Genomic DNA, 25462 nt, shown 5'->3' with positions numbered 1-25462 from the left:
AATACTTTTCTTTTTTCTGGACTATAATGTTAAAGAAACTCTGGTACAGGAATATTAAGTAGAATTAACAGTTTATAAACTTTCTTAGACAAGCCTAAAAGTATAAATATATAAACATTTTGGTCAATGGGTAAAAATGTACACTTTTAATAAAAAGTAATCTATTCCTCTCCCTTTCTTTAAAGCATCAAAAATCACTTGGTTTCTTGTAAGAGTCAATTTGCATTCAGAATTAAATGTCAAATATGTCAAACATTAGCAATTATTTATTTACATTCATATCCAACTACATTGCTTAAAAAAAAAAAAAAAGCTAGTATACTTAATTCTTTCTTCTCCCCTAATTTTCACTAAAATTCTTTGTTTTTCTTTTCTGTATTTAGTCAGTAGTTCTAAAATGGACATGTAAGGTGTTATTTGCCCACCTAAAACAAATGTATGACAAGTTAGTGAAATCTATGTAAAACAAAACAAGTAAACTTCCCCAAACCATCTATTACAATTAGACTAGACATACCCCATGATCACAAATCTAGAGTTGGAAGGAACCTCAAAAGACCTTGTTGTCCAACCCCTTTACAGACAGGGAATTTCAGGCATAACAAGAAAGTCCAAAGTGACACAAGAGTGTATGCATTAAGATTAGGTACTTGAACCACCCAAGCCTTGTGTTTCCAGAAGCTATACTTTTACTTCTACTGCCCCAGATTTCTTTCCCTTTTATTATATCATATAATAAAAAGAAAAGCAAATCTAACTAGACATATAAAATCAAGTACAGTGGAAGAATCCCTTTAGAATATTAAGGACCTCAGTAGGACCACCTTTGAGTCTATAAAATGAGGCTTTTATGTTTCAAAGGGCATGAATATTAATGAGCTATGTTCTGAAGTTCTACAGTATCTAACAAGAAAAAAAAGTTGCCTAATAAAAAGACCCAATATTCAAATATCTTTGTGAGAGAACTGAAACAATATCAAAATTCCATCAATCATTTTCCTCCTAATCCTCATATATATTGATGTGTTTAAAGACTTTTCAGAAAAATATTACAATTTCAATGAACAGTATAAGACCATACAATTAATATTTATTTTATGATGAAAACCCTAGCCATTACATATTATTATTTTTTATTGACACAAAATTGCCAATAATTTTAAAACTTGAAACTTACCTGGCACATTGTGTCATGATATAAATATAATTTGCTTAAACAGTAATGCTACTGTACCACAGATAAAAAAAGATAAAAGATTCCTTCTGAAATATACACACACACATATATATTTCAAAAAGGAAAAATATTTCTTTCAGTGGATACACAAGAACCAGAAAATAAAAGCCATTTCATAAACAAACACAATTTAATATAAAGTGATTTAATTTCAGATTACTGCTGAACTTTCATAAAATCTTTGTTTAAAAAAAACAAAAACAAAATGCAGTTTTACCTTTATGGCCAAAACACAGACCCTAGTAATATCGTTAAAGCAAATCAGATGGTATTAGCATTTTGAATTATCCCTGTCTATTCTTCAATTATTTATTTCAAACTATTTATAACCAGAAATGCTGAATAAAAATAAAATTATCGGAAAAAAAGTTTCCAGGGCTTGGTACCTACATAGACTGAAAAGTTACTGTCAACATATGAAAATTATTTTTCTTAATTCATGTAAATTGTAAAAGAGTATACAATAACCCTGTGTATAGGGGAAATGAGTTACTTTAAAATAGAGTATTTGCCAAGGGGATAGAGTTCTATGGTCTCTAGGCTTTTTTTTTACCTTCTGGTTTAGAGGACAGAAGTGCACATCTTGCTAGGGTTACTGTGTTGTTCTATATTGTTAAGTATGGAGGTACTTTTCCTTACTACTAGTATTTGAAAGAGAAAGACTTGCTAAGGGCACAGAAACTTGCAAATATGTTAATTTGCATAAGGAAAATTACAGAGTCCATATTTCCTGGACCAACAGAATAGAATTGAGTCAATTAAGCTTACTTCTAAAAACATCAATTAATTCAATTTCATATTAAAATATTTCAAAAAGTTTTCTATTACAACTGTAATGGCCTTTTGGTTTTATTGGAAACAATCCAAATTAATCAAGTGCCTGAGATTTGAAAAATTTCTCCCTTGGATATAAACAAAGACTATGGATTCATAAAATCTTTACTTGTTAGATGCTGGCTTCTTTAGTATTAAAAAAGAAAAAAGGAATAAAGAATAAGGTTTTTTAACTGATTCAGTTCAACCTTTGAAAGATGAAGAAAAGAAGTTTTCCTTTTGCTCTTTTCTATTAAAATAAATATAACCTTATTCATGTAAATTAGGAAGTACAAGAAAATATTTATGATGATTTGCTTCCTATTACTATTTGAACAGAATCAAGTGCTTAGAACAGCCTTGCTTGTCTATTAAATTTAATTAAAACTAACAATACCATCCAACATATAGACAGAGCACAATTTCATGATACTTTCTCTAATAAGCTTGAATTTTGGGCACCAAAAAGACACATCATCTTTTGTATCAGAACTTAACATTAGGGTACATGTAATTAGACTTTATAAAGAAAATATTGACTTTTAATTAGTAACTCTAGTACTTTAGATATGTAACATGGAAAACTCCCAAGTGCACCAAATTAACTCTCTTAGATTATGTAGCTAAAACAACAGATAAAAATCATATGAAATAATCAAATGGCAAAACCTTCCATTAATGTACTGGGCTTACCTGACTGTATTCATATAAAAAGAAAATCTTAACTATTTCAAAAAGTCCTAGTGAGATAATGAAATACATTTTTAAAGGTTAACTAAGATTTCTAAATACTTTCTTCTGAAATAAAATTTATTTCTAAATAGTGTACATATGTAGACATTGCCACAAAATCATAAAAACTTTTTAAAGTGTATTTATTTACTACTCAAAAGTTGAACTACACATAGGAAAACAAATTAACTAGAAAAATTGTACATAGTTTACACAATATATAAGTCAAAACTCCAAAACACACATGCCATACACCAAAATAAACAATGTTAAAAAACTGCTGGCACGGGGTTAATTATTTTTGCATGCAAGAGAAGTCTGCTAAACAAAAATTACATACCACCAAGAGAAAGGCTGACTGCCTTATGGATTTTCAAAACTGTACCACTAAAAGAAAGAGAGTCAGCTTGTATACCAGAAACTGAATGAAAGTATACCTCAGATTTTAAAACAAAGAGAATATATGAAATGAAAAGCAAAGAAATAATCACAAACAAAAATTGCTTTTATCATTAAAGCTTAATAAAGTGCAAGACTGAAGGCAACTAGGAAAAATGACTACCAATGATACTACCTATGGAAGAAAACAAGAGAGTGGAAATACTTTAAAAAGCTAAGTGAATCCCATTGTGTTCAATACTAAAATAGAGAAGAATTCTCCAAATTTTGGTCATTCCAATTAGAAGAGAATTATGAGTACAAAAATTCTTGAAGTAATGCATCTTATAAACATAATCCTTACTTAAAGAAATGTGGCATATTAAAAATGGGACATTATTTTAACAATTACTATTTAAACATTCAAAAAACATGTAAACAAAAATAAAACACAAAATAAACTGTTAGAATTATAGATAACGCAAGCAAAACTTCTTTTTCATGCTCAATGAAACAAGGGTTGACATTTGTAGAATACAATTATTTTCATTAGTACTTCAGAGATATTGCATAAATGTAAGTGTATTTTAGGTAATTTGTATAAATAACACGAATGTGAAGAGCTAGCTCTAAATATAACGATATATGTAAATACTTGAAAGTATTTTCCCATTAGTAGGTTCATTGCGAATTTTAATTATTTCTCCTTAAACATAATCTCTTCAAGTTTAAAATATATAGAACCACTGATCTAAGCAAATAAAAATAACTTGATCAAAAACCAGATTTGTGAAAATGTTGGTGAATACTGACAAACATACCAGAGCATGCATGTTTTAGTGACATTAGGTAAAGAAACAGCCCATATACATACCACTCCACTGTGGTGGACCTATATAGAACAAATTACTTTATGAGTAATTTAACTCAAACAAATTAATAGAAATTAAAGGAAAACTTGAGAATGATTTTTATTCTTTTTGAAACCCCTATAATTAGAGGTAGTATTTAGTTACTTTTCTACAGATCTTGATTCAATAATTTTACATTATTCTTGAGATGTTACAAACATTCTAATTTCTCTTTACTCTGATTTGCTCTCTCTTTTCAATAAAACCCAAACTTTATTCCAGAGAACCCAAGGGTGATCCCTAGGACAAATGTTAGAAAATAACAGTAGAAGGATCTGTAGGGTCTGGGGCATTATTCCCTACACCTTGTGACTACAACTTGATTACAGTAATAGCTGCAAAAAACAAAATAAAACAAAAACTAAAATAAATAAATAAATAAAATTGAGTAAGACAAGGAAAAAAAACCCAAAACTATAAAAAGCTCCTATGGGTTTAAGATCTTGGTTCATATTCAGAAGCAGATAATGAAGCTTAAAAAAAAAAAAAAAAGCCACTTCTTTTCCAATTAGAAATGTAAAGTGGTCCAAAGCAAAAAAAAAAAAAAAAAATCAAGTTAAGAGGAAAAATCAGGAAAAAGAAAAAGAGCAAAAATCAAAGCAAGAAAAGACAGTCAACCAATTTGAAACAGCAAATCAAAAACTTAGTAAAGAAAATTCCTTGAAAACCAGAATTGGGCAAAAGGAAGCTAATGATATTCTAAGATACCAAGAAATAATAAAATAAAATCAAAAGAATGAAAAAATAAAAGAGAATGTGAAAACATCATGCCAGAAAAACAAATATTCTGGAGAACAGTTCGAGGAGAAAGAATATAAGAATAGTAGAACAACCTGAAAATTATGATTAAAAAAAAAAAAAAAAAAAGAATCTTGAAATATTAGAAGACATTATCAAGGAAAATTGTCCTGAAGTTCTAGAAAACAAGAAGGTATGGCAAAATAGAAAAACCTGAAAGAGATCCCAGGAATAAAAATTTCAAGAATATCATAGTCAAGTTTCAAAGCTCCTAGATTAAGAAGAAAATATGGGAAGCAATAAGAGAAAAAAATTAAAAATCATGGAGCTAAAATAAGGATTACCCAAGATGTTGAAGGACCATAGATCCTGGGATATTTTATTTCATAGACCAAAAAGAGCTGGGATTAAAACCAAAGGTAAATTATCCTGAAAAGTATAATTCTGAATAGGGTGGGGGAAAGGACTTTTAACACAGATATGTTACAAAACCAGCAGAACTTAAGGGAAAATCTGACATAACATCTAAGAGAAAGATAAGATAAACATAAAAAACCAATAATAAGGGACTCAACAAGATCATATAGTTTCTTATAAGTGAACTTTTATGACTGTCATAATTATTACAGTAGTTTGAAAGAGGAGCTTGGGCTGAATTGATTATGATAGCGTGATTCTTAAAAAACTGTAGGGAGAAATAAAAAAAGGAGTGATAATCTCATATAAATGAGGCCGAAAAGGAAAAACTGATACAGAAGAAGCTAGTAGGGGTGAGGGGAACTAGTGCTGGAACATTCATTGGGAATGGGTTAAAGAACGAACTATGTATGTGAGAAAGAGAGACAGAAAGAAGAAGGGAGAGAGGAAGAAAGAGGGAGAAAGGGGGGAGGGAAAAGGGAAAAGAGAGAACATATATAAGTCTTCTAAATTCAGAAAGAAATGAGAGGGGGGCAAGTGGGGAAGGTAGGAGGAGGATAAGGCAAAGACTTTTGGAGGAGTGGGTAAATAAAAAAATAGAAGAGGGCAAAATAGCAGGTATAAATAGAGGAGTGAAGTCTGGAGATAGAGATCAATGAGAAAAACAGGAAGGAGGAAAATACAATAAGTTATTATTATTTATAAATTATGATTAAATCATTAGTGATTATTATTAATAATTATTACTAAAAATATACAATAAGCTTAGCATATTAATGGGATGAATTTATTTATAAAATGGAAATGGATACTCGAGTAAAAATTTGAGTTCAATAATATGATGCTTTCAGGAAGCCCAATAAAAATGAGAGATACAAACAAAGATAAAATAAAGAGTAGGAATAGAATTTACCATATTAAAAAAAAAAAAAAGGAAGAGGTAGTAATCATGAGCTCAAAGTTAAAACTAAAATAGATTTAATCAAAAAAAAATTAGGGAAACTACATTGTCATCATTATTATTCATAACTTAGAACATTTAAAATAACTAGATAATATAAAATACCTGAGAGTATGTCTGTCAGAGAGACACAGGAACTATGTGAACATAAACATAAAACACTTTTTATACTAAGAAAATCAAATCTAAATAGCCAAAGTAATATTTATTGTTCATGGGTAGGTAATACCAATATAACAACAACAAAAAAGGACAATTTTACTTAATGAATCCATTTATTTATTACCATCTCAAATAAATTACTTAAAAAAAATCTGAGTTAGAAAAAATAATAAAGTTCACTTGGAAGAACAAAAGATTAGGAACTTCAAAGAATCTAGGGAAAAAAGATGTAAGTAAAGTTGATTCAGGGGTATCAAACCTTAAACTATAATATAAGAACATTGAAAATGTAAAATGGATAATTGTGAATTACTTTAAATTAAACTTTTTTTGTGTGAATAAAAACTACGTAGCCAAGAATAGAAGAAATGCAGAAAATTGGGGAAAACCTTTCAAAAACAGTCTCTCAGATAGCATTTGCTGGATTGGAATACTGCTGTGGTATAGGGCATGACATGCTAGTTAATTTAAAAAACATGGAAGGAGAAAACAGATGACAAGTAGAAATGAGTATCTTACATATAAGTATATATATAAGGATAGATGTGTGCATAAGTATATATGTGTATGTTTATAGGTATCTGTATTTAAATAACCAGGGCTTAATTGTAGCCTTTTTTTTTTTTTGTGGAGAGGGAGAAGGAAGAGAGGGGAAATAAAGTAAAAAAATAAACAGCAGAGAACAAAAGAAAATCTACAAAGAAGCAAAGAAAAGCCTGGCAGCTTTGAAAATAATGTGTAGTATTTATTACATAGATTTTCTTTAGTGTTTTATATGGAATCCTCTCTTTTGGTACAAGGGGCATTTTTTTCTTTATTTTTTTTTTTTGCATTTAAGTTTAAAATTTTAAGGAATTTTGATTAATTAAAAAAAAAAAAAATGAGAAGACTCCTTTAAACTCCAAGCCAGTCAACCAATTTTTATTTTACAACTTTTAATGGGGTAGAGGATAAGGAAGGTTAACATTCTTCAGCAGCTTGAACTTTTAGATGATTTTACCAAGGTTTTTCTTCTATCAAACTTAAACTTGCTCCTCTGTAACTTTCATCTGCCTAGTTTTGACTTGAAGCCCACAAAAGAAAAAAAAAAAACACGTTAGATCCCTTTCATCTCACTTTAAATACCTCCAGATAGCTATAACATCCACATCTTCCTCTGCCCTCAATTTCAAAAGTCCTCTTTTTGACCCAAGCACCTCTAGTTCCTGACAGACCAGTCCTCAATAATGGCATGACTTTGATGGTCTTTACTGTTACAGTCAATCTGCTCTAAACATCCACAACTTTACCAATGCCCTTCCTAAACTGGGGTACCCAGAGAGACTGAGCACAACTCTGGCAGCAGCATAGCTAGGGAAGAACACCAAGGGACTATCATCCCTCTGGTCTCAGACAGCTTGCCTCTTTTAAAGAAGTCCATGATAGACTAGCCCAGGCAGACAAGTGCTAGCCTGGGAGCCTGAAAGACAGTTGAAATCCTTCCTCAGGCACTTATGAGCTGTCTGACTCTGAACCCAGTCAATTAATCTCAGATTCTTCACTTATAAAATGGGGGCACTAATATTTGTTTCCCAACAATATCTGAATATAAAATAAGGAATAACTGCTGATTCCTTCTGTTTTGGAATCAATAAAGCAGCCCAAACTTTTAGAAAAACAGCTCCCTATCATTTATCTCCTCCATTTTTGAATCATAAAAGTGTTTACATGTCTTCACACTTATCCCTATTTACTTCATCTTAAGAACTGTTGTAGGCTTCTCTGGTGAATTTCTTCCTGGAACCACCATTTCTAGGTTATTCAAAGTCAATCTCCCAATTCTGCTCCTTACTCTCTGGTCTCTGGTTGTGTGTATCTCACACACACACACACACACACACACACACACACACACACACACACACACACACATACACGTTTCTGTGCGCATGCAGGTCATGTCCCAAAACCTATGTTCTCTTTTCCATCACTTCTCTGAGAGATGAATGGTGTTTTTTGTTTTCAGTTCTCTGGAACTTTGATGTCTGCATTTTTCAGAATTCCAAAGTCTTTTAAAACTGTGTGTCTTTATAATGTTATTACTATATAAAACGTGCTCCTATTTCTCATCAATCACCTCTGCACCAATTCAGAGGCCTTTCCAGTTTTCTGACAATGACATGTCATTTTTATGGCATATTTATATAACAAATTATTTAGCAATTCCCAATAAGTAGGCACACCTTCTTAGTTTTCCAGTCTGGGGCAACTTTGAAAAAGAGTTACTATATTCTTCTTTGCGTAATCTCTTTGTAGTATATATTTAGTATTGGTATTGCCAAGTCAAAAGATATGTATGGTTTAGTGTCTCTGGCACAATTACCAACACTTTTCCAGAATGACTGGACCAGTACATAGCCAACAGCTCATCACCATTTTCCTGCAGTGTCTCCAACTCTTGTCAGTTTTTTCTTTGGTCATTCCCGCCAATTTGACAAGTGAAGTGAAACCTCAGAGATGTTTTAATTTGCATTTAACTAATTATTGGTAATATGGAACTTTTTTTATATGAATGTTAACAGCATGGACTTTTTCCTTTAAAAACTGCCTACTCACATCCACTTACATTGGGAAATGGCTCTTTGTCTTATAAATTTGAATCAATCCATTATAAATCTTTGATGAGAAGTTCATCAAAGAAGACCAGTGACAAGACTTTTTCCTAATTACCTCTCTTTCCTTTCTAATTTGAACTGCTTTAACTTACATAATCATAAGTGTCCAAATGCTTTCTGATCCTCTCTCTCCCTTTGTCAGGTCATGAATTCTTCCCTCACCCAAAGAGCTAAAACATCACATACTTCTGCTAGCTGGTGAAGCAGAGAGTTTGTTTGACTTAAGAGTCAGGAATAACTATGCTATGTGACCACAGCATAGCATTGTCCAGTTCAGTTTCTTCATCTGTAAATAGGTATAATAATAATAACACCTATTTCCTTGGGTGGTTGTGAGAAGAAAATGCAGAAAAAAATTTGCAAACCTTAAAGTGCTATAGAAATATTGATCTTCTTGTTGCTTCTTTTAATTTGCCTATAATGTTACTCATGCTTAATCACATACCTACCTAGAATGCCTTGGTCTAAGGGATGAGATGCTGGTTTACATTCCTCTTTGACTGGCCACTTTCTGGTTTTCTAGGCAGGGCCTCTTTAGGGTGTGGCCCTCATCAGTTCTATTAACTGATCTCTTTTTTTTTTTTTTAAACTAATACCAAACAGTTTTGAAAATTGTTCATATGTATATCTGAGGTCTAGTGCTGTGAGGCCCCTTCTACCACACTTTCATTACTTCACTTTAAACAGACTTTTAAAAATTCTAATATATGAATTTTATGATTTTTTCTAGCTTTATAAAATCACTGCTCGAGTGTTGTGCATGGCAACTGAAAAAATTAACTTTGACAGTACTGTTATTTTATTATATTGTCTTAGCATATTCCTGTGCAATTTGTATATTCATAATTATTTAAGGTAGCCTTTTTTCTATAAACAATGCTTTGTAGTTGGATTCATGTAGTATATGAAATAGCCAAATCATTATGTCAAAACAAACACAAAGTCAATTGTATATCCCTGGAGCTTTCCACAAGAAATTGCCTAACCCTACCATGTTGTTATTTTACTGCTGGTAACAACCAGTTAGGTCTGACTATTTAAAATCAATCTATCTGGCTTAAATCTCTTCATCTTTTTCATGAAAATAATATGAGATACTGTCAAATGCTTGCCTAAAATAAGCATATTGTAACTATAGCACTTGTTTGAGATGAAATTTGTGTTACAACTTGTTATTGATGAAGTCATGACAAATTTTGTGATATCATTTCTTTTCTAGATATTCATTAACCATCCCACCTTTGATATTTCCCATTAGTTATTTTGACTTTATCTATTCCTTTGCAAGGATTATTCTTTGGGAAAAAAACAAAAAAACAAAAAAAATAAAGTAAGAGCCTTTTCTCCATCTCTGGTTATCATCACTCTATCCACTCCAAGTACTTAACAATCACACATTCTTAAGAAAACTTCCTTTCCCCTCTTATCATAATTGTTTTGCTTTGAATGATCAGAATTTGATTCCTGAGGTACCATCTCTTTTGGACTTTCTCTGTAGAATTTGAAATCATAAGAAGCTATCTATCTTTTCTTTGAATCTTCTAAAATTTGTTCTTTAAAATTCTAAAATACTTGTCAGGTTATGCCAGGATTCCATAATGGAATTAACTTATCCTCAAGATTGAAAAAAAGGGGAAGAATTTAAAAAAATAAAAAAATTTAAAAAATAAAAAGAGGAGACGAGAAAAGAGATTCAATTGATGTCCATGCATCAGTCTTCCATCATTACTATATTTTCTCTCTCTAACAGCACCTGACATGGTGCCTATGCAATTTTCCCAAGTCACCTATTCTTTCCGCTTGAAAATATTACCTCTGTTTTTGCATCCATTTATTCCTCTTTAACTCAGTGCTCTCTATTCTGCTCCCTACCTCTGAAAGTGTAACTTAATATATGCTACTTCATAATTCCAGGTCAAATTTGTCTATTTGTATTATAATGTCTAGTTTAGCTGATTACTATGCTTTGTGTATAATCCTCTGAGGCTACATATTTTACTGTTGGATCCTTTTCTTAAATTTGTAGGTTTCCCTACTGCTTTTATTTACGCAATGAGCTATTCTCTGTGATATCTATCTTGATGTATAAAAACAAAGTCTTTTTTAGTTTAAATTGCACTTCATTATATATTCAAGAATCCAGAAAAATACAATCTTGTTCATTCTTGCCATTTCTTATTTGTAAACCATAATCCAGAAATTCAAGTCTGACTCTCAGAAAACACCTTCTTCAACCATCTCTTCACTTCTTAAATCTTCCTCTCTTGAAGCCCTAAAATAAGCAGTATTACAAAGGACACTACTTATAATGAAATACAATTATCAAGAAAAATCCTCAAAACACAAAAATACTCCCCCAAATCCAAATTCAAAGATGCCAAGTTAAGAATCCCTGTTCTCTATTTAAAATCGTCAGTAAGCATCATATGTAATGGGGATAAACTGGAACCATCCTCAGTAAGACCAGGAGTGAAACAAGTTTGCCCACTATCACCACTATTATTCAATATTGTATTAGAAACAGTAGCTTTGGCAATAAGAATTAAGAAAGAGATTAAAGGAATTAGAGTAGGTAATGAGGAAACCAAATTATCACTCTTTGCAGATGACATGATGGTACACTTAGAGAATCCCTGAGATTCTATTAAAAAAGCTATTAGAAATAATCCACAATTTCAGCAAAGTTGCAAGATACAAAGCAAATCCACATAAATCCTCAGCATTTTTATACATCACCCACAAAATCCAACAGCAAGAGATAGAAAGAGAAATTCTATTCAAAATAACTGTTGATAGTATAAAACATTTGGGAATCTATCTATCAAAGGAAAGTCAGAAATTATATATGAGTAAAATTACAAAACACTTTCCACAGTCAGATTTAAATAATTGGAAAAATATTAAGTGCTCTTGGATAGGCTGAGCAAATATAATAAAGATGACAATACTCCCTAAAGTAATCTATATATTTAGTGCCATACCAATCAGACTCCCAAGAAACTATTTTAATGACCTTGAAAAAAATAACAAATTCATTTAAAAGAAAAAAAGGTCGAGAATTTCAAGAGAACTAATAAAAAAAAATAATCAAATTAAGGTGGCCTAGCTGTTCCTGATCTAAAACTATATTATAAAGCAGCAGTCACCAAAACCATTTGATATTAGCTAAGAAACAGATTAGTAGATCAGTGGAATAGGTTAGGTTCACAAGACAAAATAGTCAATAACGACAACAATCTAGTATTTGACAAACCCAAAGATCCCAACTTTTGGGATAAGAATTCATTATTTGACAAAAACTGCTAGGAAAACTGGAAATTAGTATGGCAGAAACGAGGCATGGACCCACACTTAACACTGTACACCGAGATAAAATCAAAATGGGTCCATGATTTAGGCATAAAGAATGAGATTATAAATAAATCAGAAGAACGGAGAATAGTTTACCTCTCAGACCTGTGGAGGAGGAAGGAATTTGTGACTAAAGAAGAACTAGAGAACATTATTGATCACAAAATAGAAAATTTTGATTATATCAAATTAAAAAGCTTTTGTACAAACAAAACTAATGCAAACAAGATTAGAAGGGAAGCAATAAACTGGGAAAACATTTTTAAAGTTAAAGGTTCTGAAAAGGCCTCATTTCCAAAATGAATTGATTCTAATTTATAAGAAATCAAGCCATTCTCCAATTGATAAATGGTCAAAGAATATGAACAGACTATTTTCAGATGATGAAATTGAAACTATTTCTACTCATATGAAAAGGTATTCCAAATCACTATTGATCAGAGAAATGCAAATTAAGACAACTCTGAGATACCACTACACACTTCTCAGATTGGCTAAGATGACAGGAAAAGATAGTGACAATGTTAGAGGGGATATGGGGAAATTAGGACACTGATGCATTGTTGATGGAGTTGTGAACGAATTCAACCATTCTGCAGAGCAATCTGGAATTATGCCCAAAAAGCTATCAAACTGTGTATGTATACCCTTTGATCCAGCAGTGCTACTACTGGGCTTACATCCTAAAGAGATCTTAAAGAAGGGAAAGGGACCTATATGTGCAAAAATGTTTGTGGCAGTCCTTTTTGTGGTGGCTAGAAACTGGAAAATGAATTATACATTTCAACAACAATACTGCATGAGGATATATTCTGATGGACGTGGATATCTTCGACAAAGAGAAGATCTAATTCAATTCCAATTGATCAATGATGGACAGAATCAACTACACCCAGAGAAGGAATACTAGGAAATGGATGTAAACTACTTGCATTTTTTGTTTTTCTTCCCAGATTATTTTTACCTTCTGAATCCAATTCTTCTTGTGCAATAAGAGAACTGTATGGATATATACACATATATTGTATCTAGGATATACTTTAACATGTATAAGACTGCCTGCCATCTAGAGGAGGGGGTGGAGGGAAGGAAGGGAAATGTTGGAACAGAAGTGAGTGCAAGGGACAATGTTGTAAAAAAAAAAAAAAAAATTACCCACGCATATGTTCTGTTAATAAAAAAGCTATAATAATAATAATAATAATAATAATAAAAAAAAGAATTCTTGCTCTAAGGTTTTAAGCATCTTGCCTGGAACTTGATAATCTTTTGCAATGTATTTTACATTCCTTCTGCCCCTATCACTTGTGCCCAAGTGATTTACCAAAAGTACTAGCAGTCAGCTAACTGGTCTGAAAGTTCTTGGTCTTTTCTTGAACATATGTACTCAAGGAAGCAAAACTGTCTTGTAATATAAGGTTGGACAAACTTGTATCAGTATCCCTCAAAAGGGAGTTGGTCACTAAGGACCATTTTGGAGAAGGCAGAAAGGAGAATATGTTAATTTAGAGTCAGAACTGGGTCTGAATCCTGCTTCAGATACTTCCTAGTTGGTTAGCAGTCCACTTTACTTCTTCATGTCTCAGTTTTTTCATCTGTAAGAATCAGGACAATAACAGCCCACTGCACCCCTCTGAATGATCATGAAACTCCAAGTGGATGTTACATGTAAAATCTTTTATAAACTTTAAAGCACTAGCTAGGAGCTGCTGCTGCTACCTCCTCCTCTACCTGAATGACCTCTCCCATCCCTGTGTATGGATCAACACAATTATTTCCTGGGGTGCAAATTCCAAGTTCTAAGGGTTTGTTAGTCCTTTCCCCCTTCTCTTCTGTTACTTCTACCATCCATTAGCTTGGCACAAGTTAGGATTCCATTTCTGCCTTTTCAGAGCAATTTTGTTCTCATCTTGAAACTCATTTTCCATTTTGTCAAAGAAGCATTTCATTTGTCTTTGTGAGCTGGAGAGTGTTCCTCTATCTTCAAAATTCTTAACTTTAAACAAAGGTTTGTGAACCATTTTTTTCTTTTTAGCATGTTGATAATTGTATTTTTAACATAATTGGCATTCCTTTATCCTACATGCTTTATTTCTTGCATTTAAAAATGTGACTCTGAGGTCTATCTGCTTTGCTAGACTGACAAACATACCACAAAAATGGTTTAGAATTCCTGCTGAAGACATTCTTTCAGAAGGGGCCATGCTTTAAATATACATTAATTAATAATTATCTGGCTATGACAGAAAAATAAAACTACCCCCAAGCTATGCAGGTCATTGTAAAATTCACCTTGCTGTCTTCTATAGTTGCCAGTTCAATCCTCCAGAGGAGGTATGATTACGAAATGTCTGGGGGATAGTCAATTCTAAACTTGGTATTTTCCTCACATCAATCACCCAGATAAGCACAACCAACTTTTTTTTACTTGCCTTTTTAATTTTTTTTTTTTTTTTTTTTGCTTTCTTCTTCCTGACTCTTCTTTCCCTTCTCCTTCAGTGGGAGTCTCCCTAAAATATTTTTTAGAAATACCTGACTCATGATGGGGTTCTCCCTCCCCATATCAAGATGGCGGTGTGTTTTGCAGTGATCGCTAAAGAGAATTACCCATTCTACATCCGAAGCATCCCTGCCAAGCAGGGTAAGTTCCTTACACAATGCACATGTCTCTTGATGTGGTAGATGAGAAGGTCTCTGCAATGGGGAAGGCCCTCGTGGATCAGAGGGAGTTCTACCTGGGACTCCTGTACCCCACAGAAGACTACAAAGTATACGGCTATGTGATGAATTTCAAGGTGAAATTTGTTATGGTGGTTGATTCTTCCAACACAGCACTTCGAGACAATGAGAGCCGCAGTATGTTTCGAAAGCTACATAATTCCTACACAGATGTCATGTGCAACCCCTTCTATAACCCTGGAGATCATATTCATTCTAGGGCCTTTGATAACATGGTGACTTCCATGATGATGCAGATTTGTTGAGAGAGAATATAATTTTCAGTTATTTCTGAAAAATGCCATTTTGTACAGAACTATATCATGCAGATATGTGTGTGTGTGTGTGTGTGTGTGTGTGTATCTATATTTTACCTCCTCCTGTGTATAATATGAAAGTTGCTGTATTTGGATGTCCAAAAACTTTCATGTAAGGTGAAAGATTACAGAAAGCTTTCAATAAAATTTCAATAAAAAGTTGAATCAGAAAAAAAAAAAATACTTGACTCTAAAAGCAATGAATTTTCATTTAATAGCATAGTCAGTGAAACTAATGTCTTGATGTTATTGAGATACTAAGAATAGTGATAACAGGATAAGCTAAACTCACAAGAAATTCTAAATCTGGTTTTTAATCAACAACTAGATTTCTTCCCCTAAAACAAATTTTTAAAAGTAAATACTCCTTTTATTCCTTTTAGTACACTAAAGGAACAAAAGTACACTTTTATTCCTTTTAGTACACTAAAGGAACTAAAATCAGATAAGTAGAAAAAATAAAGACGTTGAAACAGGCACATGTAAGTAGGAAACTATACAAACAATTTGATAAGTTAAAATTACCAATACATGCATATATTTTAGATAGGAAAAAACATTTTTTTTTAAAAGAAAACACATATAAGATGGTTTGAGTGAATTCTTAAGCTTTAAAAGGCCATACATTTATTTATACTGTGAAGCAGACATAACTAATATTTTTACAAAATGATCAATAAAATTTTAGAGAACAAAAAAACAATTAGAAAGATTCACATCTAAAATTATTTTCATTTTTATGACTATTTCTGAACATTATTGACTACTTAAAGTTTTGAAAAATTCATGATTATGGGAATTTTTAGTTGAATGTGCAGAAACCAAATTTTTATTCTATAAAACAACTAAAATGTCAATCTATGGATTTCCAGTTTTAATTAAAACCAGAAGGTAAGATTTCTCAGTAGCTATACTATACTATATGAATTTTCATGTTCCATCCATTTTAATACTGCGTGTTTAAAACAAAGGGTTAGGCGAACACAGCAGTTGCCTTTCATAATTAATTCAATAAGTTCAGCACAGTAAACAGAAATTCTGTCAAGTTAGAAATAAAGAATTACCTTGCCTTCGTAGCTCATTCTTAACAGCTTCCACACCTCCTGTTTTTTCAATAAAATCATATATAACTTTTGATGTTTCTTTGTCTTTAAGTTGTGCCTCTGAGATTCCACACAAGTCAAAGAGATTCTTTAATTCTGGATCTAAGTTATTCAGCTACAAAAGATACAACAAGTGTCAATTACAAAATATATTCCTCATAACTACATTCAAAATTTACAATATTAAAAAGCAGGATCAAATCAATTCATTCTCACTTGTGTTTTTCATAAAAACGTTCTTTAATGAAGTTAAAATGTTTATATAATGTTAAAACTTCTAAATAAATAAGAGACAGAATGATAAAAAATTAGTTATTAAAGAGTAGAACCAATACGGCAGAGAAAAAAGGCAGAAACTTATCAGCGTCCCTAAAATCCTTCTGAACTTTTTAAAGTAATACCACAAAACAAATTCTGGCACAGTAAAAAGGATGGGGTGAAACAACTTTCCAAATGAGAAACAACCTAGAAAGTCGGCAGGAAAGATCTGTTATACAGGGAGTGGGAGTACAGCACAGTCCAGGGAAGGCAATACCCCAGCAAACTAGGAATAGGCCTTAGGGGCAGCAGTGACAGTTTCCAGACTTCTCAGACTGCAGATGGTATGAGGTCAGACAATTGGTCAAAAAGAAATTATAAGAGTCCCTTTGCTGGCACCAGGGGCAGGACTCTGCTGGATCATAGCACTGGGTCTCAGTCTCAAGGTAAGAAGAAGCGCTAGCACACCAGAGCTTGTAGCTGCTGGGGATCTGGGACACTGATCACACTTTCAAGAGTGCTTGTGGATGTTCAAAGACCAGAACACAAGTCAGAAAAACAAAAAACACACCTCTCCCTAGATTTTATCACCTTGGAATAACTAAAAAGCTTACATCAAAAGCCTCAAAAAACAAACAAACAAACAAACAAAAAAAAAAATCTTAATTGGTCTCAGGTCAGGGAAGAACTCAAAAAAAAAAATTTTAAATCGAATAAGAGAAGTAGAGAAAAAATTGGAAAGAGAAATGAAAGTTATGCAAGAAAATCGGGAAAAGAGTTAATAGCTTGGTAAAGAAGGAACATTAGTGGTGGCAAAAACTGAGAAATGGCTGAACAAATTGGCCTTACTCTTGTACAGCATAACCTAGACTTTTAGTAAATCAACAAAGGAAATATTTCTAACCCATAAATTAGGTATGGGGGAAGGTGGGGTAGGAAAAGGAAAAAGAGAATTTGAAACTCAAAAGTTTAAATTTGTTTTTACAAGTAAGTGTGGGGGAGGGGGAAAAATAAAGTATTAAAATACAAAAAAGTTCTCTAACCTTATTAAATTTTTTCCCCTCCTCCTCATAATTGACAACTGCAGACTTAAGCAACTTTATTGTTACTAATATGTGGATTAGAAATCTCTAATACTTTAATATGTTATATCCTAAATTAAAATTAGTAAATAGAAAAAATATTACCTTAAAAAAATACCAATTAAAAAATTTGGGTTTCAAAATTTTTAAATAAAACAATATATTCCTATTTCCTTCCTCAGATTTGGTAGTCTCTAATATAACTAGTGATCACTATAATATAACTAGTGGTTATGGGGAACATAGTTTACCTTAGTGAAATTACATCATTCTCTCACCAACCTAGCTAATCAGTTTTAAAACTTGAAAAGAATTACATCAGTCATTCAGTACACACTCCATGGGAATTATAGCTTCTATACTTAAATGGATCCGTGACCTTGTAGACCATGATATATTCTTCACTGATGCTGATTATAATCAATTCATGCCTATATATAGGAAACATTTCCTTTGTTGGTTTACTAAAAATCTGGATTTTGCATACAAGTATTAGGACAATGATGATAGTGGGTTTTTTGGGGGTTTTTTTGGACACATGAGAATCACATAAGATTGAAGTAGTCAATCAACATTCTATATCACATTTAGAAACTGCAACATTTTCTTTAATATATTTAATGTAGAAGAAGAAAACAAACTAAAAGTCCAATCTCATTTAAAAAAAAAATCTAAATTCTTGGCATAATGGTTCCACATATTTATAATAATTTTATAACTTGAGAAAACACTTACATCAAAACCTGTGTTAGGATCCCAACCAACATGTCCAATGTGCCTAAAAGAAAAGGGGAAATTGAAAGCAGAAAATGGAAGGAAAAAAAAATTGAAAGATCATTGAAAAGCATGTTTTAAATGGAAAATAATACATAATTTGGATTTGTCCTACAGTAATATCTCTCAAACATTGATGGCACAAAGATTTGATCTAATAAAAAAACACCCTGAGCTAGGAAATCTTTGTGCTTCAGTATCTTACAAAACCCTGAAAGCCTTAAAAATTAAAAGAGGCCTTCCCAAGCTCTAGAAGTTCATTCTCTACTTTCAAAGCCAATAACACACCTAATTGTGTGGCAAGTCTAATTTCCTCCATTTCCAACCTAAGCTTCATTCACCCTTCTTTGGGCAATGCAGTGGTACCTCAACTCCATTCTCAGCCTGATTATCAGGGGTTCCAAGAGTCAAAAAATCCATCAGCACCCACTTCTTATTAGGAGCAGGGGATTAATTATACATGGTCCATCAAGTCGTCTTCATCAAGACGTAATAACAACGCCTACCTACCTTATCTCAGGTTGCTCCAAGTTTCAGTAACATAATTTATATAAATTGCAAGGTCTATTACTATATCTTTTACCACACATTACTTTTTAAAAGGGAAAGCAAATAGAGTAGAATTTCAAGCTTCCTGCATCTTATAGAAAATTATATTTTGCTTAAAATATTTCTTCCTATAAGATTAAGTTCAGGGAAAAAAAAATGAAGCTTCTGGAAAATAAAATGCAAGATTCTTAGGTCCCTAAAAAAATAATAAAATAAAAATTTAGCTTAAAATGTCTTTACAAAGCAGAAGGCTTTATAAAGTTCTAGAAGTTCAAACCAACAAGAGCAATAGCCAAATAATCAATCTGGGCCAAACTATTAGAATTACTGATGTGCTTACTGAAAATTGCTTGGGGTTCCAATATCTGCTTTAGTCAATCTCTTCTTTTTTGTTTTTCCTTTTTTCTTTTCTTTGTTGTGGGAAATGTTGTTGACTTGTGGACCATAAAATCTATTTGTTGTGATTTCTGGATTTTTTATGTCAACAGTAGCCATTGGTAAATTTGGACCTAAAAAAAAGAAGGCAGAAAAAAGGACATGAAAATAACTATTACAGTGAAACATGAACTATACCTAATCAGTGAATGTTCTATATTATCAAATTTTCTAATATGTTTCATGTCTTTAATAATTTTATATAACATCTATTTGGTTTTAAAATAGAAATCTCTCTTTAACACAAATATAACATCCCATTCCCACATCCTATATAGCCCTCTGCCCCACGATTTCCCAAAAGTATTAATATACTTCTAAGTTATATCTAACATTTTGAAGCAGTATATTGCCATATAAAGTAATTTTTGTACATATACTATGTTTTATATATGCATGTGTATCATACATTTATATAGTTACACACATGAAAGAAATAAAATGCTAGTCCAATTAAAAAACAAACCATTGTTTTCTCATTATTAAATAAGTCTAAGTCAATTTTCTAAGGACTTACCAAAGAAAGCATTGGGAATTTAATGATTTGTTTCTAACTAAAATATTAAAGACTGTTACGGAATGGCCTTAACACCTTTTAGATGATGGAATCTTAAAGATCTTCAGCTACACCTGAAGGTATATCCTAGGCAATGTGTAGAGAGAGTACACTGAAAGTTTCCTTTAAATAATTTTCATATGACCATCTCATAGATTTGCTGTTGGAAAGGGACTGCACATCATCTAACCCAACTCCCCAACTCCTTCACTGAATAGAGAGGATGATGAAAGGCCAAACTGTCCCAGGGTGCCCAAGATAGGATTCACTTAGATATACAGGGGGTATAAAAAACAAAGTAAGAGCAACCACCATCCTTTAGTCACTCAGAGACCACCATCCTTTAGTCACTCAGATTCTCAACCACATTCATCTCGTTAAGTCTTGCCAATTTTACCTCCACAAAGATCTCTCCCATCCATTTACCTAGCCTCTCCTCACAAGGCCACCACTCGAGGTCAAGCCCTCCTCTCTCATTCAGATTATTGTAACAGCCTCATAACTGGTCACCTTGCTTATATCACAGTCCTTCCCCTTTTCAGTCCATCCTCAATATACCTGCCAAAATACATTGGCTAAAGCACACATCAGACAATGTAATCCTCCTGCTCAAGGATTCTGATGACGCCCTATTCCATAGAACAAATTTGCAAACCATTTAGCTAGGTTTAAACCTCAAAGGCCCCAGGGTTTAGTTACAATTTATGGTTCTAGAATAATTTCACGTTACTCCTTTCCACATACTGTATATTGTAGACAAAAAGGACTACTCATTTCCCCAAAAATTTGGCATTTCATCTCCTTCCTCTATATCTTTGCATACATTATCCTTTATACTAGTATATATACACCCCCTTCAATGCTGTTTAAAATCATTAGCTTTCCATTTAAGATTGAACTCAGGGGCCCATTCCCAAGGGATACCTCTAATTACTAGTGCATTTTCCCTCTTTAAATTACCTTATGCTTCTGTGTTAATATTCTATTTTCCCCAGTAGAAAGTAAGCTACTTGAGTCAACTTACATTCTACAGGAGGGACAGTTCCCACTGCTTTTATGTTATAGGAATTTTAAAAGTGCTTCCTTCTTCTTGTGTTGGAGTAAAAACATAGAATCATAAATTGTTAGGACTAAAAAGAATCTTACCTCTAATCTCTGGGTTCTAAAAATCTAATCCAAACATCCAGAGATGATCACTTAAAGGCATCAAATAACTCCAGAGTACCCAGTCTAGAACATTTAAAGACATTATCATTATCCAAAATTTCTCATCCCCACATTTCTGAAATGTCTTTCTCTGATCACAATCTACTAGCTATCCTTTTCTCCTTCCCTTCTGGCCCTATCTTTCTAACCCTACTTTTTCTCTTTACCTTCATAAGTCTCTATTCTGTTATTGGTCAGTTAAATCATACATTATCCTCCACTCTTTAATTTCTCGCTTTCTACTGTCTTAATGCTGGTGATGTCTTGTCAAACCCCAGCCCAAGTTACCAGTCACCACCTGCTTCCTCTGTTCCTATTTGAGTGCTTCCTCAGTGTTCTGGAGAAAACTCATGACTTCACTACAAATTTTGGTTACCTAATCTCAGCTAGAACCTCACTATGTTATAGCACCATTTTTATTCTTCTTTGACTCCACTGCATTCTTCACAGGTATCACCCCAAATTTCTTGTGTTTGATGGGCCATCTCAAAAGAGGATCTCTTCCTACTTGGGAGACAAGAGATCATCTACCACAAACTTCCTCTTTTCCCTATTCTATAAATCAAGTCTTCTCTTTTCTATTCTCTACTCTCTCTAATCAGTATTCAATAAAGAAGAAACCATGGCTTCCTATCTCCTGTGAGAGCCTGCCCTCTCAGTCACCCTCTTTTAATATCAAATGTTCCCCTTCCACTGGAGCCTTTGATGTTGCCTATAAACATTACAATGACTCTCCCCATTTTTTCATCTGAATCTGCAAGTTCAAATTATCATTCTTGTATTTCTTCACTTTTTTGCAGTCAAATTCTTAGAAGGGACATTTATGCTCATTGCCTTAATTTCCTTACTTCAATGCCTTTGGAATACGGCTTCTTCTTATCCAATTGACCAATGACATTATGAGTATTCAATCCAATGGCCTTTTCTCAGCTGTTACACTACCTGACCTCTCTACAACTTCTGATAGGGTTGACATTCTTCTCTTAGACACACTTCCTTTCTCAACTTGTAAAGGGATATTGCTTTCTCTTTGTTCTTCTCCTATCTCTATGACCACTCCCTTTCAATTTCCTTTACTAGATGATTAATATTTTTGTGATATATCTTTTCCATCTGTTTGCTTTTTTCCATTAACACACCCTCTATGAAAAGTTCTTCTTGGACTTTAACCTGTATTAATAAAAACCTATTTGGTTTCCACTCACCAGTCTATATAATTAACAATGTGATATCCTTAAAACACAGATCTGGCCATACAGACTCACTCCCAAATCAAAAAATCTTTATCAGCTTCCAATTAGATCTAAGGTAAAACATCAAATATACAACCTGGCATTCAAAGTCCTGCCCAATCTAGCTCTAATCTGCCTTTCTGCTCTTATTAATACTAATTTCCTTTAATGCACAACATTTCAGATAAACATTACTAAACTGACTTCATGTATTCATGTGTTCTCTCTTCTGTCTCTCTGTTACATTTCTGCCTCTAAGTACCTCTTGATGTTCTCTCCTGACCTGGAGGCCTTTCCTGATCTGCCAAATTAGTAGTCTCTCCCTCTTACAATTATCTTCTATTTGTTTTGTTTATACTTGTTGAATTGAATTGATCTGTAATACTGTGTTCATATATGGCCACTAAATTATAGGAAAACAAAAGAAAAGTTTTCAAAGGAAAACATTCTTATGTATCATAATCATGTCAAATAACTGAAGAAAACGGAAATATTTAGTTGGGAGAAGAGAAAATTTAAAGGGTACATACATAAGTGCTCCTTTTAAATAGCTGAACCACTATCATAGGAAAAGGAATTCCTTATTAGCACTTATTTCACTTGGTACCAGAAAGTAGAACTAGAAGCAATAGTTAAAAGTTCTATAGGAAGGCAAATTTTGAGTTAATACAAGGAGGAACTTCCTAATTCTATTATTCTAAGACTAGTCCCCACATTATTTGGATGAAGGACCTGAGATCCAAATAAATCAAATCACTTGCCCAAAATTACAAAAGTAGGAAACACCACACCAAATTTTCTCATTTCTAGTCTAATGCTTTATCTGCTATACATGCCAACTGCTGACACAATAAGAATTTTATTCTCTCTTAGACATATGGAACTCACTTCTCTTCTGAACTTTTATTTCTACCAAGCACCCAGATTTGCAAATTTGGGAATAGTCCTTGTCGCCTAACTCTCAGTTAAGTCTTGTTCATTCTATCTCTACAGAATAGTCACAGCTGTCTCCTCTCTATTCACATAATCACCATTTTATTTCAGGCTCTCATTACCTCTCAAATGGACTCCCTCAAGAGCCTTTTTATTGGCCTTCTTAAATTACATCTCCTTTCTACAATCTACTCTAAAAAAGTCTGACTGTGATGACTCAAATTCTAATAGTTTCCTTTTACCTCCTAGGATTGAATACAAGCTCCAGTTTTACATTTAAAGTCTTCACAGCCTGGACCCCTCCTCTTTTTTCAATTTCATTCTTTATTACTCTCCTGTACCCATTCTTTAGTCCAATCAAACTAGCCTTCTTTCTGTTCTTCATGTATATTTCACCCACTCTCTTTATGCCTTTGCGCAACACTATGCTCACTCCAATCCCTAGAAAGTCTTTTCCTCTCTTGTACTTCTTAGAATCCTTGATTGTTTTTTCCAACTTAGTTCAACTGCTCCTTTTTATGTGAAGCCTTTACTGATCCCTCCAATTCTTTTCTTTTATTATATATATATATATATATATATATATATATATATATATATTTATATATTTTATAATATTATCCCTTGTATTCATTTTTCCAAATTATCCCCCCCTTCCTCTATTCCCTCCCCTCAATGACAGGCAATCCCATACATTTTACATGTGTTACAATATAACCTAGATACAATACATGTGTGTAAATACCATTTTCTTGTTGCACAATAAGCATCAGATTCCGAAGGTACATGTAACCTGGGCAGACAGACATTAGTGCTAACAATTTACATTCACTTGCCAGTGTTCCTTGTCTGGGTGTAGTTATTTCTGTCCATCATTGATCAACTGGAAGTGAGTTGTGATCCCTCCAATTCTTGATGCCTCTATAGGCAACAAACTTAAGGTTTTTAAATAACCAAGTGATATGATCAGAAAAGGAAAAATGTGGATAGTAGTATGAAGAATTAGATAAGAAAGAGGCAAGAAAAGTACCTAGCCAGCCTAGTGCAACAGTCCAAATGAGTGATGAAGAGACAAATATGGTGGTGAGAATAGAGAGAAGATTAAATGAATTACACAGGTAAAATCATCATCATGACTTGACATGTCGTTTGGCAATAAGGGATTTGAATCTGGATGACCAAGAAGATAGCCTCACCATAAAAGAAATAGAGAAATCAAGGGAAGGAGAAATTTGAGAGTGTGGTTAGGGAAGGATACAATTTCAGTTTTTGACATGTTGAATTTGATGGGTTGAATGGTAGAGATACCTAATGAACAAATAGCTATGCTTAGTCTTATGCATTAACTGTACTTAAGTATTTTTAAAGCATTAAGTATAATCCTGAGAGATTTAAAAATAATAACACTGTTCTTTAATTAGAAAAAAATAACCAAACATTTCATTAAGCTGGTCCTTCCAGTTCAAATTAGTCTCTGCTAAACATTTATTAAGCACATATTATGCATAGCACTGTGCTAAGTATCAGAAAGAGAGGACCAAAACAACAACAGAACTAGCATACACCAACCCCCCCCAAAAAAACCCAACAACAAACCCCCTAAAAAATATTTCCTGATTTTAAGATTGTTTATTTTTAAAGCTGAAAAAAATTTCAAGTTTTTTTTGGTTGTTGTTCTTACTGTTTTGTTCACTTTTGCTGGTTTTCTTAAACAAACAAACAAAACTGATATTTAGACTAAGTTATTAAAGAGAATAAGGAAGATATTGGGAAAATTAGGTCAATGTAAAAAAAAAATCAATAATTTATTTAGAAAATATACACACAGAATAAAAACAAATAAATAAATTATAAGTGAAAAGTGTTTAAATACAAAGTCTAAGGGTGGGGGGAAAGGGGGGTCAGAAAAGGCTTCATGTAAAATGTGGCAATTAAGCTAAGCCTT

General features: G+C 32.7%; 1 protein-coding gene and 1 pseudogene across 1 annotated transcript in view; one reads left to right on the top strand and one right to left on the bottom strand.

The window, feature by feature from the left end:
• Nucleotides 1-25462, bottom strand: part of WASL (WASP like actin nucleation promoting factor) — a 114063-nt gene that overhangs the window by 10539 nt on the left and 78062 nt on the right. Inside the window, exons 6-8 of the mRNA XM_074268094.1 lie at nt 19496-19664; nt 18568-18610; nt 16454-16607 (exon numbers count right to left, since the gene is read on the bottom strand). Coding sequence (XP_074124195.1) covers nt 16454-16607; nt 18568-18610; nt 19496-19664 — 366 coding nt within the window. The remainder of the gene's footprint in view (nt 1-16453; nt 16608-18567; nt 18611-19495; nt 19665-25462) is intronic.
• Nucleotides 14923-15451, top strand: LOC141543176 (trafficking protein particle complex subunit 2-like protein; annotated as a pseudogene).

This window comes from Sminthopsis crassicaudata, chromosome 5 (genome assembly GCF_048593235.1).
Source record: "Sminthopsis crassicaudata isolate SCR6 chromosome 5, ASM4859323v1, whole genome shotgun sequence".
NCBI classification, from domain to species: Eukaryota; Metazoa; Chordata; class Mammalia; order Dasyuromorphia; family Dasyuridae; genus Sminthopsis; species Sminthopsis crassicaudata.
The sequence above is the reverse complement of the archived record's forward strand: the minus strand, read 5'-3'. Positions and strand labels throughout refer to the sequence as shown.